The 18,075-nt window shown below is 34.8% G+C and overlaps 2 protein-coding genes across 7 annotated transcripts; both read left to right on the top strand.

Annotated features, from left to right (window-relative positions):
- LOC18608026 (transcription factor bHLH113) lies at window positions 1,918-3,930 on the top strand. 2 transcript variants are annotated; one of them, XM_018114799.1, is made up of 6 exons: window positions 1,918-2,519; window positions 2,645-2,767; window positions 2,907-2,972; window positions 3,121-3,219; window positions 3,319-3,617; window positions 3,709-3,930. In XM_018114799.1, the coding sequence occupies exons 1-5, from the start codon at window positions 2,178-2,180 to the stop codon at window positions 3,469-3,471; spliced, it is 783 nt and encodes a 260-aa protein (XP_017970288.1). In that variant the 5' UTR covers window positions 1,918-2,177; the 3' UTR covers window positions 3,472-3,617; window positions 3,709-3,930. The 2 variants fall into 2 exon arrangements, with proteins under 2 accessions (XP_017970288.1, XP_007042552.2); XM_007042490.2 differs by having other exon boundaries at window positions 2,639-2,767.
- On the top strand, window positions 5,238-17,859 carry LOC18608025 (DNA repair protein REV1). 5 transcript variants are annotated; one of them, XM_018116313.1, is made up of 26 exons: window positions 5,239-5,562; window positions 5,658-5,799; window positions 5,913-6,028; window positions 6,149-6,225; window positions 6,479-6,993; window positions 7,472-7,615; window positions 7,823-7,955; window positions 8,055-8,143; window positions 8,505-8,555; window positions 8,648-8,851; window positions 9,911-10,030; window positions 10,260-10,352; window positions 10,933-10,992; window positions 11,089-11,175; window positions 11,325-11,408; window positions 11,669-11,741; window positions 12,465-12,533; window positions 12,713-12,814; window positions 13,141-13,437; window positions 13,524-13,597; window positions 13,995-14,572; window positions 15,382-15,442; window positions 16,484-16,663; window positions 16,795-16,861; window positions 17,105-17,196; window positions 17,360-17,859. In XM_018116313.1, the coding sequence occupies exons 1-23, from the start codon at window positions 5,354-5,356 to the stop codon at window positions 16,526-16,528; spliced, it is 3,423 nt and encodes a 1,140-aa protein (XP_017971802.1). In that variant the 5' UTR covers window positions 5,239-5,353; the 3' UTR covers window positions 16,529-16,663; window positions 16,795-16,861; window positions 17,105-17,196; window positions 17,360-17,859. The 5 variants fall into 5 exon arrangements, with proteins under 5 accessions (XP_017971800.1, XP_017971799.1, XP_017971803.1 ...); XM_018116312.1 differs by having other exon boundaries at window positions 17,351-17,859; XM_018116311.1 differs by lacking the exons at window positions 16,484-16,663; window positions 16,795-16,861; window positions 17,105-17,196; window positions 17,360-17,859 and adding an exon at window positions 16,303-16,477 and having other exon boundaries at window positions 5,238-5,562; window positions 13,533-13,597.

Genomic DNA, 18,075 nt, shown 5'->3' with positions numbered 1-18,075 from the left:
TTGAAATATAATTTTCTATGTTATATATTTTATTTTAATTTTTTTTCCTTTAAAAGACAATATAAATTTTATTGACAGTCACCTTTCAACATATAATAGAAAATGGTTACTAAGAGTAATAAAGAAATATCTCTCGAAATCTATATAAAAAAATAAATTATAACATTACAAAATGACTTTAATAAAGTAATAAAGTTAAAGGGTAAAAATATTTTTAATAATATTGCAAATTAAGTGCGATGCAATCTTATTGCATTGGTTTTAAATTGCAATCACATTACATTCATTGATTGTAATGTGATTACATTGTAATCTTACAAAACAGTGTGGGTACTTTTTGCCTCGATTTGTAGGGGATACTTTATCCTTTCACACTCTTTTGAAATATAATATATAGTTATTGGCTTTTAAAAAAAAAAAAATCTTACATAACAATGGCTTATTGTAGAACAAACACTGTAATATAATTTAATTGAGTATATTGTAAGGAATGTATTTTTGCTTTCTTTTTATTAAACGCTATTTTAATAAATTATAATAGAGGTCTTTTTAATTATTGACAAATGACAAGCTATATTGTGCGCTTTAACTACACCCACTTATTTGCTTAAAAGTCACTACTCAATGGTGAAGTTAAAACATTCTATTCCTTTTCTATAGAGGCATAACAAGTATACGTTTTAAACATTTTATCACACATAACTTAGAACAATTTTAACTAACAAAGAACTAAAAACTATAACTCCTTGTTAATTAATAGTTTATCAACTATTAACATGATTTTTTTACAATGTTTTCAAATAATTATGATTATATCATATGTATCATAAATAAATAAAATATTCATTAAATTGTAAATTATTAATATTTTAAATAAATTATAAAATTAAATTTAAAATAAATAAAAAAAAAAAATCATATAAATAATAAAAAATATTTTAATTTTTTATTTTAATCTTATTTTTATCAACAAAATATTACAATAAATTATAATAATTATTTTTACTCTATTTTATTTATTATACCAAATTTTGTAAAAATTATTTTATTTTATTTTATTATTATTTATTTCACTACTCAAATGATGGTATATGGTAATAATAATTAATTTTATTGATTATAATGTGAAATCAAGTTTAGTTCTAAACAAAACGTTATAATTGAGCCGACTTGTTATTTAATTGTAACGTCAAATCAAATTTAATTGGTACTCGAGGCCGTAACAATGGGATTTAAATAATTAACTTAAGTTGAAAAATGAGAAAATGGTGATAGAGTGATGGCTTGGTGGACAGACAATGATGACCGGTTCAAGTCCAACCAGTTAAGGGCTGAGAGGCGATCGGGTCAGAAAGATTTCAAATGGAGGGCTGAGCGTCTGATAGGGAACCTAGATATCGTCATCTGGTGAGAAGAAGGTATGATCATGTGGGTTTGGGACCCGCAATTTTGATATTGTTTCGATCTTTATAGGTAATATGGATAGGGGCCCATGTGTACCATTCACAGAAAGTACTTGCTGTACTCTACGTTAGTTTTGTGAAACTGAAACAAAAATGCAAACTTATTAGCAAATGTATATCCTCACGCGCTCAATCCTCAACCAAAAGCTCAATTCTCATAGCTTAGTCGCTTGCTCACCATTGTCGTGTCTTTTAACCTCTTTCAATTACAAATGTATGTCCTGAGGATAGCACTGAGCCATGAGCGTGTGGCACAGTGGCGTGGGTCCAAGGTTTTGCATTTTGTAATTTCTTATTGTCAAGTCAACTCAGTGAGTCGGTGGTGGTGACTGAACACTGATCAGGCTTTTCTGATTTTTCAAGGCCAAAAAATAAAGAAAGAAGCAGAAAACGGGTCATATATCAGCTTAGCCAAAGCAACATTTGCAAACCAATGCTTTGGACAAATAAACCACGGTTTTCTCGGGCTGGGTGGGTTTGACTGCCACTAGTCGAAAACCAAAGCCAACCTTGGAAACAGCCCCCCAGCTTAGACCACCCACTTCCAATTACACTAGCAGTCTACTAATCCTCTCTCTATTGTAACGGCTGCTGCTATCGCCAACTACAAACACACGCATAAAGAGATAGAAAAAGAGATTGAAAGTTAAGTCTCATTCTTGAGGGGTTTGTCTTTTTGGGTTTTTATTTATATTTTTTTAAACAACTGTTTTTATGATGGCTGAGACTGATCAGGGTTTTGAGAGGGACCAGGGGACTGCAACAACTACTAGTTTTCCTCAGTTGTTGTTTGGTGGTGATGATGATGTTGTGAGTCTTGATCTGGGTCAGAGTTTTAACTACACTTACTCTTCTTTTCCTGCTCATGAGAAGACTCCCAAAATGCTTTGCTTTGGGGGCCAACAAACTGATGCTGAAATAGTGTTTGGTGAATCTGCTGCTAGTACTACAAAAACTGCCACTACTCCCCAGAGGTCCGGCGTCACATGCAGTGATTCTTCCTCAGCTTCTTCTGGTAACAACAACAAATCTGTCAAGACCCCCTCCAAATCTACTGTGAGTATATATAATAAATTGTTAAGTGCAAAGCCTGTGTTCTTTGGCTTTTGGGTTTTGTTTAGCTCGCGGAACGAAAGCTGCCTGTTTTAAGACCACTTTTTGTTACTCTTTGGAAGAGAAAGAGGGATAGAGGTCGAGAATCGGTGGAGTGCACGGGTGCCATTGTTACAGCTCAGCCGGTAAGCCAAAGAACCAATAAAAAGTCCAAGGTCGAGAACCCCGCCACTTCGACCGGCCATGCGAAGGTTGGATATAACTATAAATCGAAAATTACTACCCTACATGTTCATCACACATAAATGCATGTTTCACATATTGGTCTGTTTTTGACATTTCCATCGTATAAAAATTTACTGGATGATTGTTTTTCTCATTAAATGGCAGGCGAGGAAAGAGAAGGTAGGGGACAGAATCACTGCATTGCAGCAGCTGGTTTCGCCCTTTGGCAAGGTGCGAAATTTACCTTCAGGGTTTAACTTGTGATTAATTTGATTCAAAGACTTTGGAGGGAGTGCTGAGTAGTTAACCGCAATGCAATTTGATTTGACTCAAAAAATGAGTGGTACGTGACAATTTTGGGAATTTGAAAATGTTGCAGACAGATACGGCATCGGTACTCCATGAAGCGATGGGTTATATCAGGTTCCTGCACGACCAGGTCCAAGTCCTGTGCACTCCTTATCTGCAACACCTACCTGTAAGTACAAAACAGCCAGTTTTTCTGATCAAGTGTGAATAATTTTTTGACCAGTGGTGAAGCATAAGGGCTTAAGGGTCTTTTTAACTGTGATGTTAGGACGGTGGGAAAAACGGAGGTGAAGAATCACGAAAGGACCTGAAGAGCAGGGGGCTGTGCCTGGTCCCAGTTGCTTGCACGGTGCACGTGGCAAATAGCAACGGTGCTGATTTCTGGTCGCCAGCAATGGTGAACAATGTAACAAAGCAGTGAATCGTTTCTAGTTTCCAAGTATACTTTTATACATAGTTGCTTTGTAGTTGCCCTCTCATATTGGTGTCTGAAGAGATTTTGACAGCTCATCTTGAAAGAGGATCAAAGGGGTAAAAAGTGTTAGAAAAAACAGGAACCTGGGAAAGGTAACTCCTGAGAGTTGAAGACATTCATGGATATATTATATATTAATATTATTATATGTATTAAAAGTGCTTTCTTTTTCTCCTATTTTAGTTTCATAGAATTGACTGAACGAACAGAGGGAACAATGAAAAGGAGAAAGCGGAAGGGGCAAAGCAAGGTGTATTTCCTTCCTTTGTTTGCTTTTTGGAAGCAGCACGTGGGTGCCTACTTTTTTCGGCTTAGGTTGGCTTTGGTATGGGTTACACTTGTAAATCTTCAACGCTTAATCAAATACCAATGCAATTTTGAGAAGAGGGCTGGTCCTTCTTTGTAGTTTTCTCCATTTTTTTTAAAATTCTAAATAAAATGAGAGTTTATCAAACTTTTACCCTCTTTTTATCGCTTGAATGGAATTCCATTAGCAATTATCAACCGTTTTTATAGTTTTCTTTTTCATTTTTTTAGGCCAATAACCGTTTTTGTAGTGTATTCTCTGCTTGACTGAGAGGTGTTAATTGCACACATTGCGGTTTACTAATGTAATCACCCAATAAGTGGCCATTTAGGCACGATGCCATAGCAAGGGTTCGAATCCTCATTCAAGACCCTACTCCCATACTTGCCCGTAGATCTTATTATTGATAACAGCGAAATACTAAGTTCATATCTAAAAAAAAAAAGAAATTTATATTTAATGCATTGTTTTTTTTAATTTGGTGAAAATAATAAATTAAATAAAAAATCCTTCTTAATATAGTAGTATAGCTATCTTGGACCTTATATTCATCATCTTTGATGAAAATCAGTCTACTTCATTTAAAGAGACAAGTTAAGGTGACCATCAAGTCGGTGGGAGGTGGCAGCTATTATTGGTGACGTTATTTATGGAGATAGACAATGTGCTTATTAGTTGGTTTAAGTTATACAATAATATAAGCAAAAAAATACTATTTATAATTTTTTTCATAAAATTTAATAAATTTTAAAAGAGATTATTGTAGATCTTATTATTGATAACAGCGAAATATTAAGTTGATATCTAAAAAAAAAAGAAATTTATAATTAATGCATTGTTTTTTTAATTTGGTGAAAATAATAAATTAAATAAAAAATCCTCCTTAATATAGTGTATAGCTACCTTGGACCTTATATTCATCATCTTTGATGAAAATCAGATTGCTTCATTTAAAGAGACAAGTTGAGGTGAGTATCAAGTCGGTGGGAGGTGGCAGGTATTATTGATGACGTTATTTATGGAGATTGACAATGTGTTATTAGTAACGGAAAAAAAAATATTATCAAGTGCTTATTAGTTGGTTTAAGTTATACAATAATATAAGCAAAAAAAAAAATACTATTTATAATTTTTTTCATAAAATTTAATAAATTTTAAAAGAGATTATTGTATTGTCTTGAGAGAACGATATATTAAAAATATTTTATATTTCTCAAAAAATGCTTTTAATTGTTCCACATTTTTATTAGCCAAATTTTCGTAAAAGAAAACCTGTTGACGGTGACATGACTGGAAAACTATAACGGACCCATAAAATTCAAATAAAGCCCAATAGCGCGCTTGAAGCCCACGTTAACGGCCAGTCTGAACCGATCCATATCGAGATTTCAAGTTTTTTCAAGATCCAAGATCTTTTTTCTTGCCGATATAAAAAAAGGGAGGATTCGCTATTGCCGCTTCATTTCAAATGCAACTACAGCGATCTTCCTGGACACACTTCCTTTATCCTTCTCCAAAAAAATGAGTCTGGATTCTTCTCGCTCTGCGAATTCAGGCCCCCAGAATTCGAAAAGAAGCTTCAATTCAAATTCTTCAAACAATAAGGATAACAGCAGTAATAGCAAGAAGAGAAAAAGTAACCAGAAAACCCTAGGCATGGCTTGGGGCGCCAATTCTCTCTCTACCTCTCGCTCCTCTTTCCGCTCTTCTCCTTTCTCTGATTTTGGAAGGTTTTTCCATCTTTTACCTCTCTTCTTACTTTCCTTTTTTTTTCAAAAATTGGATTATATTTCCGGGTATCAATTATTGATTTCTTTTGTTGTAGTTATATGGTAGAAAAGAATAGAAAGCTTCAAAATCAGTTTGATGCCGAGGCTTCAAATTCTTCTCTTAGCGATACTTCTACGAAGCCTATATTTCGCGGGGTTTCTATCTTCGTTGATGGTTTCACGGTTCCGTCTAGTCAGGTTTATTTCTTGTCCATGTTTCCCAGTTGCCTTTGTTTGTTTGTCACAATTAGTACGTTTTTATGACTTTTAATTAGCGACATTTTTGTTCATACTACTGATGAGATCTACAGGAACTGCGGCGATACATGTTGAATTATGGTGGACGATTCGAGAATTATTTTTCTAGGCATCGAGTCACGCATATTATCTGCAGCAATCTCCCTGATAGTAAAATCAAGAATATCAGGTTCACATTGCTTATTTTTGTTGTTTTTTTTCCTTATTCTTCCTCACCCTACTTTGAACAATTAAGCTGGATTTCAATTATAAATTGATTTAATTATTTTTGTTGGTGCTTCGAATGCAGGTCCTTCAGCGGTGGACTGCCAGTAGTGAAACCTACGTGGGTTCTAGATTCTGTTGCTGTTAACAGACTTTTGAGTTGTAAGTTAATGCACTTAAGTGGATTTATAATTTATGGTTATATAGTATATGAGAGAAGCATTGTGAAATGGTTTGGGTAGATTGTTAAAAGGATTAGAATTGGTTTTTATTAATGCAAGCAACTCCTTATTAGTGGTCTGGCTTTGAAAACATTATTGCTGCTTTGTCTTTCTTATTTTTCCCAATGTATATAGTGAACTATATAACTTTTACTATCTAATGGAATTACTATTCCTGTTGTTTTAATCTCAAGGGGTTCCCTACCAGCTTGACCAGCTTGCTAGCAATCAACCAACATTGTCAACCTTCTTCACTTCAAAAATCAGCCCTGCATCTGAGGGCGTTTTTGCAGATGCAATTTGTGAAGTAAAACATGGAACTGAGGATTTATGTTTAAAGGATGCATCAAAGGACGCAAAATTCTCTGAAGCAGGTGAGCCCTCTGAATGGAGGAAGAAAATTACTGAAGAACATGATGAACTTATGCATGGAAATACTAATTCAAAAGTAATTGAGGAGCCAAGTAGTAGCTATAGTGAAGCATCTCAGGAAGTAAAAGTGGTAGAACGAAGTAATCTGGAACAAGATGATGAAAGCAGGGAAAACAATAGACCTCAGTACTGTCCTGAACAACCCTCTGCTTCTGTTAGTAGCCACTGCTTTGACAATCACAGTGTAAAAGGATCGCCCCATTCAACAGCCCTTGGACCTTTGAAGCAGTGTCATTCAACTCTTGGAGATCCCAATTTTGTGGAGAACTACTTCAAGGTACTGAATAGATAAAGGATTGCATATTCTCACTTTTCTGTGCCATTGTATAAGTTCTCTGTAATCTTCTGCTGCTACTTTAGGTCATTTTAATTTATAAATTTTATTTCCATGTAGCTAATTGAATTAGCACGTGATTAGAAACTTAGCACCAGCTTATTATATAGATTAGTGTATGTTGATTTGAAGTTTATACTTTCCTGGAAACCTTCTCTTGACCCGAGTAGTGCATTTTATTTTAGTTGGTCAAGCATTTGTTTATGGCCATTTTGTCCACTGAACTGTTAATATTCTAGTGATAACTTATTGACTGGACTGCTTTTTCTCATGGTCTGAATGGTCTCTTCTGTCTTCCTTTTGAAATGATGGTCATTTGTCCATGCATGCATACCTACATACGTAAGGATTTGTGCTTTGCGTGTTTGTCTATATATGTTGATCAGTCGATTTTATCTTAACCTGTCTTTAATTATTACAGAATTCAAGGCTGCATTTCATAGGAACCTGGAGAAATAGATATCGTAAGCGTTTTCCCAGCTTGCCAAATGGGTTCAAGTGCATGAATTCTCATTCGGATGTTTCGGCTGATACTCAGAAGACTGCCATTATACATATTGATATGGTGAATTGAGCTTTTAACCATAAATTTTTGTTGTCTGTCCTCATCTGTTTTAAGTTTTAATATCATAGTTGTATACATGATTGATATTGGCGTATGTGGAATTTAATCTTTTATGATGGGATGTAACTCTCATAGATGTCTACATGGACTATGTTTTCTTCCCCTATGTACTTGTGGTTTTGGATTGATACTAATATGCTGCTTCAGGACTGTTTTTTCGTCTCAGTGGTCATCAGGAGCCATCCTGAATTACATGACAAGCCTGTAGCTGTATGCCATTCGGACAATCCAAAAGGAACTGCTGAAATCTCTTCTGCCAATTATCCTGCTCGAGATTATGGTTGGTTTTTATCTGAATTATCTCTCCCCTGCTGCTGTAATATTTCAGTTGGAGAGCTTTTATTTTGCATTGGAGTGATTCCTTTTTCTTGTGTTTCAGGAATTAGGGCAGGAATGTTTGTTAGAGATGCCAAGGCACTTTGCACCCACCTTGTTATTCTCCCATACAACTTTGAAGCATATGAGGAGGTAAACCGCAAGCTGAATATGCAGTTTAGCTATTGAACTTTGCTTAGATAAGGAACAGTTGGCTTGCCTCCTTCCTCTCCTCTTTTCTACCTTTTTTGTTTATGCATTGCTTTTCCTATTGAGTGGAGGATGTGCATGCCAAAAGGGGGAAGGAGAGTCCATGGAGGTAAGAATGGAAACTATCAGAAAGGACCTTGAATTTGCTGATCATACTAATGATACGATCCTAGATAAAGCACTACAGTTTAATATGATCCATGCATCTGACCCAACATTGAGGAAAAGACTTTGGGTTTTTTGTTGTTGGATTACTGTTCCTGTTATACGGGTTTTTCGTATGTAATCTGTTGGCAGTATGCAGGTTGCTGATCAGTTTTATAACATCTTGCATAAGTACTGCAACAGAGTTCAGGTCTGCTCATGAATGTACTTGGATAAGTCCTTTTTTTTTTGAAATAAAAAAGCCTTTGATATTGTTAACATTGTAATTATTGTTAAAAGTAGGCTGTCAGCTGTGATGAAGCATTTTTAGATGTCACAGACTTAGAAGGGGAAGATCCTAAGCTTTTAGCTTCAGCAATACGGAAAGAGATATTTGAAGCTACTGGATGCACTGCAAGTGCTGGGATAGCTGTGAATATGCTTATGGCCCGTCTAGCCACCAGAACTGCTAAACCAAATGGTCAATGCTACATTTCTCCTGAGAGGGTGTGTTTTTTTAATTTTTCATTTTTCATTTGTAGAGTTTTCCTACTTCTATGTTATGGCATTATAACAATCTTATTGTTTGGTTGTGATCCAAGGTTTTTCGTTCTGCATCATTATCACTGTTGTATTTCATTGAATGTAAATTACAGTTGTTCATTGCATCTTTTCACTAAAGTTTATATTTTATTTTCTAGTTGTCAGTTTATACCCATGTATTTGTGTCCTTGATTTTGATTGAGCATGTCAAATGTAGTGTTCTCATGTACTATATTGACTTTACTTGAAGAATTTTTTCATGACATATGAAAGATAATATTAGAGATGGTAACTATCCTGCAGTTAATTTTAAATAGTCAAAAGATCCCTGATTGTTTGTGGATGAGGAATGCTCATGTTCATCAAATTTTCTATGTTTTGTGTGCATACTAGGCTCATTGTGTGAAGAATGCATCTTCTGATAATCATCCTGTTATCTTGATTACTCAGAAATTTAGTAATGGACGAAAAGGAACTTGTTGTCTACTGAGTATATTTAGTAGTAATAATCTTACAGAAGGACACCATCTTTAGGTAGAAAATGGTCTAATAACTAAGGAAAAGAAAGAAGAGGTGGAAAAGGACAGTAGCTCTTTGCAATAGAAGCACCTTGCTATGAAGACTAGTTTGTTTAACTGTTTTGTTAAACATGCAGGTTGTTAAGTGTCATATATTGAAATCAGTATTTAATTACCAAATAAGCCCTTAGTATTTGATACAGATTAAGGTATCAATTTGAAGTTTATTGAGCAGTGTAGGAAATGGCAATGATTTATCCACAAAACTAAATAGGGGCTGGATGGAAGAGACCAAAACTTTCTATATTAGCATAGATATGTTTTCTACGTGGTTAAAACCTGTACTAATAGAATAGCATTGAACCGATCACATTACCCTTACTCCCTAGCTTTATATGATTTTGATTTTATTGTAATACGTGAACATCAGTTTGAAAATATCTATGAATCGATGCATCTTAAGTAAATGCTACCTTCCTGACCTCAGTGTTTTAGTCATTTGCAGGTTGATGAGTATTTAGACCAACTTCCATTAAAAGCACTTCCAGGAATAGGGCATGTGCTAGAGGAAAAGTTGAAAAATAGAAATGTTAGAACTTGTGGACAGTTGCGTATGATTTCTAAGGTAGACTTACACTTTATTTGAGATATGATTTGCTTCCATGTGTTGAAATGGTCAAGTTTCTGTTTCTAATGTGAAGATTAAGTTTCAAAATCTGTTGTTTTGCAATTGTAAGTGTAAATGAATGAGCTTGAATAGGTAATCATCTAAGAAATGAGAAATGACTTCTTTTTTCTCCTTTAAAGAGAAATATTTATCTAATTTTCTGTGTGCAATCTCTTTGCATCTATAGGGCTCCCTTCAAAAGGATTTTGGGTTTAAAACTGGTGAGATGCTCTGGAATTACAGTAGAGGAGTGGATAATCGACTTGTTGGAACAATTCAGGTTTGTCCAAATGCATACTTTTCTCATCTAATAATTGCATGTTTTCACGCTTGTGATAGCCCTGTGTTTTACAGTGATCATCATTTGCATTGTGGATTATGTCCATAAATTCAAGCTTTACAACATACACAATTCTTTTCTTGTTTTAAGCACGTTGCTGTTATTTCACTGGTTGAAGCATAAAGCATGAATGATTTAAGTTCATCATGAGTTTGTAACAGATGTTTACAATGAAGCTCCTCCGAGTAGGATGTAATGAGAAATACCTGTCTAGAATTTTAAAATTCCAGCCAGCTTAAGGAAAATATATAGTTATCTTTTATTGATAATTCTATCGGCACTAATGAAGTTGTTTTAGCACAATTTATAAAGCATGTGAATGCTTGAATTACCATTTCAAAAGTGGAGTTTGATCATGCAGAAGCTCACATCTTATCTATAAGTTGATGGAATAGAAGTTCGTTTTTCTAGTCTGATAATATTGGATCATTTTTTTTTTAATTTTTTTTGATGAATCCTCTTGCCTCTGTGTTATAAATTTATTCCTCTTAGCCTTGCTTACCGTTGATGTGATTTGCAGGAGAGCAAGTCTGTGGGGGCTGAAGTGAACTGGGGTGTAAGATTCAGGGATTTGCAAGATGTCAGTAGTCTGATGCATTATAAAGGCTCAAGGATAGTCTTTTCATTGTTTTTTCTTTTTTTTGACTGAGTTAAACATTGTTAATCGATATCACAGACCCAGCACTTTCTCTTGGACCTTTGCAAAGAGGTTTCATTGCGCTTGCAGGGGTGTGGGGTGCAAGGGCGAACTTTCACACTTAAGGTATTTTCTTCTTTTAATATTGATATACAGTATCACTTTACTGAATTGAACTGAGTGATATTCTTTTGCTAAATTACTTTATAAGATTAGCTGATAGCAAAATGTACCAAGGCCTGCACTAAATTGGAAATGTTCTGGTGTATATCTAGATAAAAAAGAGAAGGAAAGATGCTGGGGAGCCTGCAAAGTATATGGGCTGTGGAGACTGTGAAAACCTGAGCCATAGCACAACGGTAATATGGAATTTCCTTGCCTTATTATGTAAATGCTTAGTATGCATGTTCTGAGTAATGAACATATTTCTCATTTAGGTATGTGAATATATGTTTGGATCATGCTCTACCCTGTCTGTGCATTGGTATTAATATGCATGGATGAGGACATGTGCTTATACACTTGCCATTATTTGTATTACATTTAGAATGGAGATGTGCATATGCACTGGCTATTATTGTATTACATTTAAGGATCTTGATACCTTATGTTACAATAGGTTCCACTTGCCACTGATGATGTCGAAGTGCTTCAGAGAATTACAAAGCAGCTCTTTGGATTTTTCCACGTAGGTATGTCTGCTTTGAGAAATTTAGAACACTATGGAAAGTTGATCCATGCCATTGGTTTTGCCTCCGGATACTCTAGCTTAAATGTAATTTAGAAGCTCTCTATGGTTCCAAGCATGAATGCAGTAGAAAATAATGAGGTTGATTGACTTTGTTAAGTGGCATACCTTGATAAATAAACAAAATTGTTTGTTTTCAATTTTGACCATTTTTTCTTGTTTCTTGGAGAAGTATTCTCTAAGAACTGGCCATTGTTATTGAAAGAAAATAGCCCATGCAGCTCTTTTGTTGGCATGAGTGGTGGTTAGATGGCAGCATCATCATGATGGGGAAGTTGGTGGTAACATGGTCTTCAGGGATAATGCATTGATAGTTGAGATGACAAATTCTGCATTTGTCATTTCTTTTTAGCCTTGAATGACATTTGGAATCTCTTATCAGACAGCAGTTTTAAATCTCTTTTTTGTTCCAGGAAAAATAATTGTAGTGTTTATTGAAAATTCCTGTGTTTACTCACACTTTGCTTAACCAACTTTCATAAGAAAGGAAAAGTTATGCATGTGCTGGTGAAAAACATCTTTTGGCAGTCTAGTAGACAAGTTTGACCTAACACACCCTTTGGAAATAGCATTAGGGTGGAATTTTCGGTTGGAACTGTTAGAAATTGATGAATTTAGTATGAGCTTTAAACTAATTCTGTATAATCTATAAATTGCTTTCACATAGATGTCAAGGATATCCGGGGTGTTGGTTTGCAAGTTTCGAGGCTTGAAAGCGTAGATACTTCTAAGCAAGGTGTGTGCTCATGTTATCTTGAATATTCTTGAGTAGCACTCTTTTTGACTCCTACTTTCAAATTTGTATTATGTGCCTATTGGTGGCCTAGATGTACACAATCCACCTTTTATTATTGATTGCTGCAGTTGTTCTGTATCTCTTCCTAACTGTGAACTTTTCTGGAAATTGATTTTAAGTGCTTGAGAGGAATTCGTTGAAATCATGGCTTATGTCTGCCTCAGCAAGCTCAGAAGAACGATGTGATGTCAGTAGTATAGCCAAAGACAGGGTTGGTACAGGTAATACATTTTCCCCCCTCCATGTTTTGGTGGTTAGATTGTATTAGCATGTTGGTTGGTTAATTTTAAAATATTGCTCCTCTTACTTACACTAATCATGGTCTTCATAAAACTCAGATATGCTTTATATTGTCAGGCTAAGAATTTTCACTGTTGCACACCAACTACTAGTATGTCATTTAATATAGAATTAGTAAAACATTCTTTATTTAGAATGCCCAAACCCATGTAGTGGGTGAAAAAAAAATTCTAGTTTCCTCTGTCTGTTTGCTTAAAGATGAATGAAAGTAAGCTTAGCCTGTTATGTTACTGGTGCCATCTTGCAGATACTGAAGGAAAGAGCATGGGTGGAAATTCAGGTGTGTTATGCACTGATCCAGTGGGGAATTCTGTTCTTAGGACAAATAATACATCCAATGGTGATGGTTGTTCAAACCAGATCTTAAGCATCCCACAGTTATGCCACCTCGATATGGGAGTAGTGGAGAGTCTTCCATCAGAGCTCCAGTCAGAATTAAATGAAATGTATGGTGGGAAGCTAGTTGATTTGATTGCTAAAAGTAAAGGACAAGGTGAGAACAGCACCGGTTCTTTATGCTTCCATCCTCCTGAACTATCCAAAGGTGAGACATTCTTACCTGGTCTTTAAGTATATGATTTCATATCTTTCTATGAGTGCCTTACAAATGTGATGACTTTGTTCACTAAGTTGCAATAGAGGAAGCAGAAAGATCTCACAATTCTGATCCTATCTCATTGAGCAGAACAGCTGTGGAAATGATGGTAACTCTTATTCAAACCGTATATTTTCTTTGTGGTGCTTTATATTGTATTTAAAATAGCTACAACTTAGTAAAACAATCACATTAGCTAGTCAGTTCTAGTTCTTAGGTAAAATTTATTGAGGTTAAAATATAAAATCGGGAAAAGAAGAGCGACATCGACTGTGGGTAGTTGGGATTTCTAAGTAATTTAACATGTGCATACATGTATAAGTGCTAGTGTAAGATAAATAAGGCAATATAGATTATTTATTTACACCTTATCTAATTCAGCTTTGACATTTGAGCTTTCTTCTATTGTCTTTCCTGTGGGTATGATGACCTTATGTTCACCTATAATTTGCGCAGAAAATGTTTTTTGTTTTATTATTGATATCATTTTATTTGTTGTCCCAAAGGGCAAACAGCATATATTGGAGGAACTGCAGACAGTGCCTGACTCTGGGACTGGATCCAACAGTAATGCTATTTCCATTCAAGCACTTGATAATAATGATTTAATGCCTTCATCTCTAAGCCAAGTAGACACATCAGTGTTACAGCAGTTGCCTGAGGAATTGAGAGCTGACTTATTTGAGTCGCTTCCTGCACACAGGAGGCAAGAAATCTCTACCCTGGGCCCTAATAGGGATAATTTGCATCATCCATTATGCATCAATCAACCTGAATCAACTGATTCTGGGCTGACCAACAATCTCTGGATTGGAAATCCTCCACTGTGGGTTGATAAGTTTAAAGTCAGCAATTTGTTGATGTTGAGATTTTTTGCTGACATGTACTACAAATCAAAGTCAGCTGAGAATTTATCTTCAATTCTGCAATGCACTATTGCTGAATCTTTACATCCTTTAGATGCAAAATGTGACGCTTGGAATGAAGCTGTTCACAGCTTCAATGAGCTTCTCATGGAGTATATTAAACTGAAGATAGTAGTAGATATTGAGGAGATCTATGTTTGTTTTCGTCTTCTAAGAAGGTATGTACTTGTATTTTGTTGAGGTTGTCCATTCTGGAAGAGGATAAATGTTCCTACTTGCATAATTTGTTGATATAGGACTTGCATTGAAAACCACATCAGTTCATGCTATTAACCTTAGGACTATATGTGACTATCTTGTATTAGGACAGCTATCCTTCTGTAAAATTATGATAGCTATGCATATAGTGAATGACTTATGTGATGATTAGTATGTATTCTTGTGCCTAGCTACTGTTCAATGCTTACTTGTCAAGTTTTGCTATGTAGATATATTAAGTCAATGCATATCAGAAGATGGCTCTACCGTTATAAAAAATAACCTTCACTTTGCTCTGTTTTTACTTGTTTGATCCTACCATTACCAAAACACAACATTTTTGTGGAAGTTTCCCCTTTTGCATGTACATTATAATATAGTTTTTTTAAAATTTCATATTAATACTATGTTTAAGGCATCAAAATGATGTTCGAGTTCAGCAATGGTTGGCCTGATAGTTGGTTCTTTTAACTAACTGATCTGGTTTCAAAACATTGATTAATGGATGAGTGATTTACTATGATCAATTGTCTTCAGAATACCTCAACAACTGATACATGTTAAGGCTGACATAAAGAATGCTGTTTAATATTGAAGTGCTGTAAATGATTGGATTCATTGTTATTGTTCTCTTTTTTTTTTTTTTTCAAGTAATTTTCTGAACCTTGTTATCTTTTTCTTTTTCTTTTAAGAATTTCTTAATCTTTTGCCATCTATGTTGCTTCAAGCTATATTAAATATGTTGATGGAAGCTTAAATGTTGTTTCAGGCTAAGTACCAAGTCAGAATTTTTCTTGGAAGTGTACAATTTGGTCTTCCCCCACCTTCAGGTCAGTGCTTCATATTCCTAACTTTGCTCCTGTTTCTAAACTTGAAATCATTTATTTGCTTTTAGTGACAATCACTGTTAATCTCTTTATTTATCTATCCATTGTTTGGCATTTTCAGGCCACTCTAATTGTAATTTCTGATTGCTGTGAAGAATTTCATTTATGATTCTATAATTCTTTCAAAATAGTTTAGGGTATGGCCAATTGGATGGAATACTTTCAATTAGTATATTGAGACTCATGGGGTATGGGCAATTGTCATCATAAGAGTTTTGATGCTATTCTTGGTATGATTTTACTTCATTAATAGTGACACAACATGTGGTCTGCAGATTGTATTTGTTAAGTCATGAACTTTTGATGATCCAAATAGTAGAATTATTACTCCCTCTGTCCCATAATAAGTATTCTATTTCCTTTTTGGGATATCTGAAAAAAGTTGTCTAAGATCAAAAGTTAGAGGGTAATTATTCCCAAACTTCTAAAAGTACCTTTTTCGATCATATTAAAGGACAAATTATACAAAACTAAGATAAGAGGAGAAAGAGCCACCTGATGGAGATGCTTATGTCTGTTGCACAGTGTTACATATACCTGTCCAACTGAGAATGGTTTTATTCTGATGTCAATACAAATTTTTGGCCCACAATGACTGAATGGGGCATGTACATTTAAATGTCATTTAATGTGTATTATTCCCTTTGGTGACTGGAGTAATTGAACTTATGAACTTGTCAAGTTAAAATGCACTGCTGTTCTCCCATTTATGATAAATCTCCGGCTTCTTAATTTTGTTGGCTCTACCATTATATATGCTTAAAAAGAGCTTTTCTTTTAACTTCAAATTTCTCCATTTGCAGGATTTATGCTTTGGAAAATTAAACACATTTTTAGCACTGGAGTTTTCAATTTTAACTTCTTTACATTAAGTCATCTCTCCTTTAACCAAAGTGTCATATTTTAATGGATTATGACCGGTTTTCAAGGTACTTCCCTATTTGATGTTTTATTTGTTTATCTATGCTCAATCTTTTCTTCTAGGCATCTGTTGATGAAAACTATGGTGGAAACTTGCATATACCTTAAAACAAGTAGTGCCACCATAACGCAACTCTGTAGATGTCCAAATTGATCCTCCATTTAGCTGTTGCACATTGAGCAAATCAAGAAAGAAATTAATCACTACATTGCTATAGTGGCTTTGGATTACGTCATTTATAGGTGAGCTTACATTTGATATCAGGAACTTAAAAATACTTTACTGTCTTAGCAATTCTTTCATTTTGTATCTATATCACATTTCCACTCTAGAATTTAGCTGGCCTTCTTGATATAAATTTCTTGTTCAATAGGTGTGAGCTAATTGAATATCACTCCGGTGGCTTTTCCATTCATTCAGCCATTCTTGCATATCTGCAGGTAATTTTTTCTTAAAGATAATTGACAAGGTGATGTGTCATTGACCTTCAGTCGTGTCTTGTTTCTTACTGTTTTTCTCCACGTGTTTTGTTTGTGTTATAAAGCCATCTGCTTTTGTTCATACCTTTGATACAGATGGTCTAGTCATAATAATTTTAAACTCTCTGGTCTTATTGTTTCTGTTGCAATTAAGTCGTAATGTTTTTCATTTTTTCACATTATTCTTTTGTGTGAGTTGGGCAGTTGAAACTGGGCATCATCATTTGAACTCGGTGATCTAATTGACTCCAGAATCCTCAAGTCACCTTCATTGGATACAAAAAGTGCCACACAAGGTAACTTGTTTGATTTGAACTTTCCAAAAAATTTTTATACAAATATTTTTCCCATATTGAGCTTTTAGTGATTATTGAAGTAACAACAGATTATGGATGGTTGGTTAGCACATAGATCAGAAAGTGATTAAGGTTCTTTTAATTTTGTTGATAGTGCTTGCAGTTTTATTGGTGCTCAAATGCCATCCACTGAAGCCTTTGAAAGCAAGCTTTCCAGGAATGCCCATTGTGTTTAGCTTTGTGAGTTCGTGCCCTGTTTTTAAGCTTCATTTGCTTGTTGATTATGGTAAATCTCTGGAGAGGATTCATCATGATTGCTTTAATCTGCATCACGGATATCTGTACAAGATAAATGGTTAATAGAACATGGATGGATGTTCACTTGATGTGGAAGATCAAATTTTAGTTACCTCGAGTAATCTGGTCAAATATGTGTAATATTGGTGGGCGCCGGAGTTCAAAATTGCGTTGTTAACAGGATTAGAAAATGTACCCCGGCCACCTTTTTCTGGCAGGTGCAAGCTTTGTTTCTAGGACTTGGTTAACTTAACAGGATTAGAAAAGCATTTTACGTATTTTGAAATTAAATTAATTTGCACGCTGCATTTTTTTTTCTTTTTTTGTGGTTTAAACATAGAAGCCACTTGAATGATTGTTTTCTATTGTCACGTCCAAGTAATATTTTTTAATCAGTTTCTGACTTTTGATTTCGACCGATGTTGTACCTTTGATCGAGTAGCAGACCAAGTTGGCGTTAATTGACTTGGGAAACAATTAGAAAACAAGGCTTTGTTTTGTGGGTTACTGACTTGATAATCATGTTATTGTAAAGCTGCTCATAGGCCGAAGGGCTGTATCTTTTTCAACAAACCAGAAAAG

The sequence above is a fragment of the Theobroma cacao genome, chromosome 2 (genome assembly GCF_000208745.1).
Source record: "Theobroma cacao cultivar B97-61/B2 chromosome 2, Criollo_cocoa_genome_V2, whole genome shotgun sequence".
NCBI lineage: Eukaryota > Viridiplantae > Streptophyta > Magnoliopsida > Malvales > Malvaceae > Theobroma > Theobroma cacao.
This window is presented reverse-complemented; position numbering and strand designations above follow the sequence as displayed.

Excerpts from the sequence above, each read along its gene's own strand:
- LOC18608026 (XM_007042490.2), top strand. The coding sequence starts at position 2,178 with ATGATGGCTGAGACTGATCAGGGTTTTGAGAGGGACCAGGGGACTGCA. Across the intron at positions 2,520-2,638 it reads AGACCCCCTCCAAATCTACT|AGAAAGAGGGATAGAGGTCG; the intron begins GTGAGTATATAT and ends ACTCTTTGGAAG. Across the intron at positions 3,220-3,318 it reads CTTATCTGCAACACCTACCT|GACGGTGGGAAAAACGGAGG; the intron begins GTAAGTACAAAA and ends CTGTGATGTTAG.
- LOC18608025 (XM_018116310.1), top strand. The coding sequence starts at position 5,354 with ATGAGTCTGGATTCTTCTCGCTCTGCGAATTCAGGCCCCCAGAATTCG. Across the intron at positions 10,353-10,932 it reads GACTTGTTGGAACAATTCAG|GAGAGCAAGTCTGTGGGGGC; the intron begins GTTTGTCCAAAT and ends TGTGATTTGCAG. Across the intron at positions 11,176-11,324 it reads GGCGAACTTTCACACTTAAG|ATAAAAAAGAGAAGGAAAGA; the intron begins GTATTTTCTTCT and ends GTGTATATCTAG.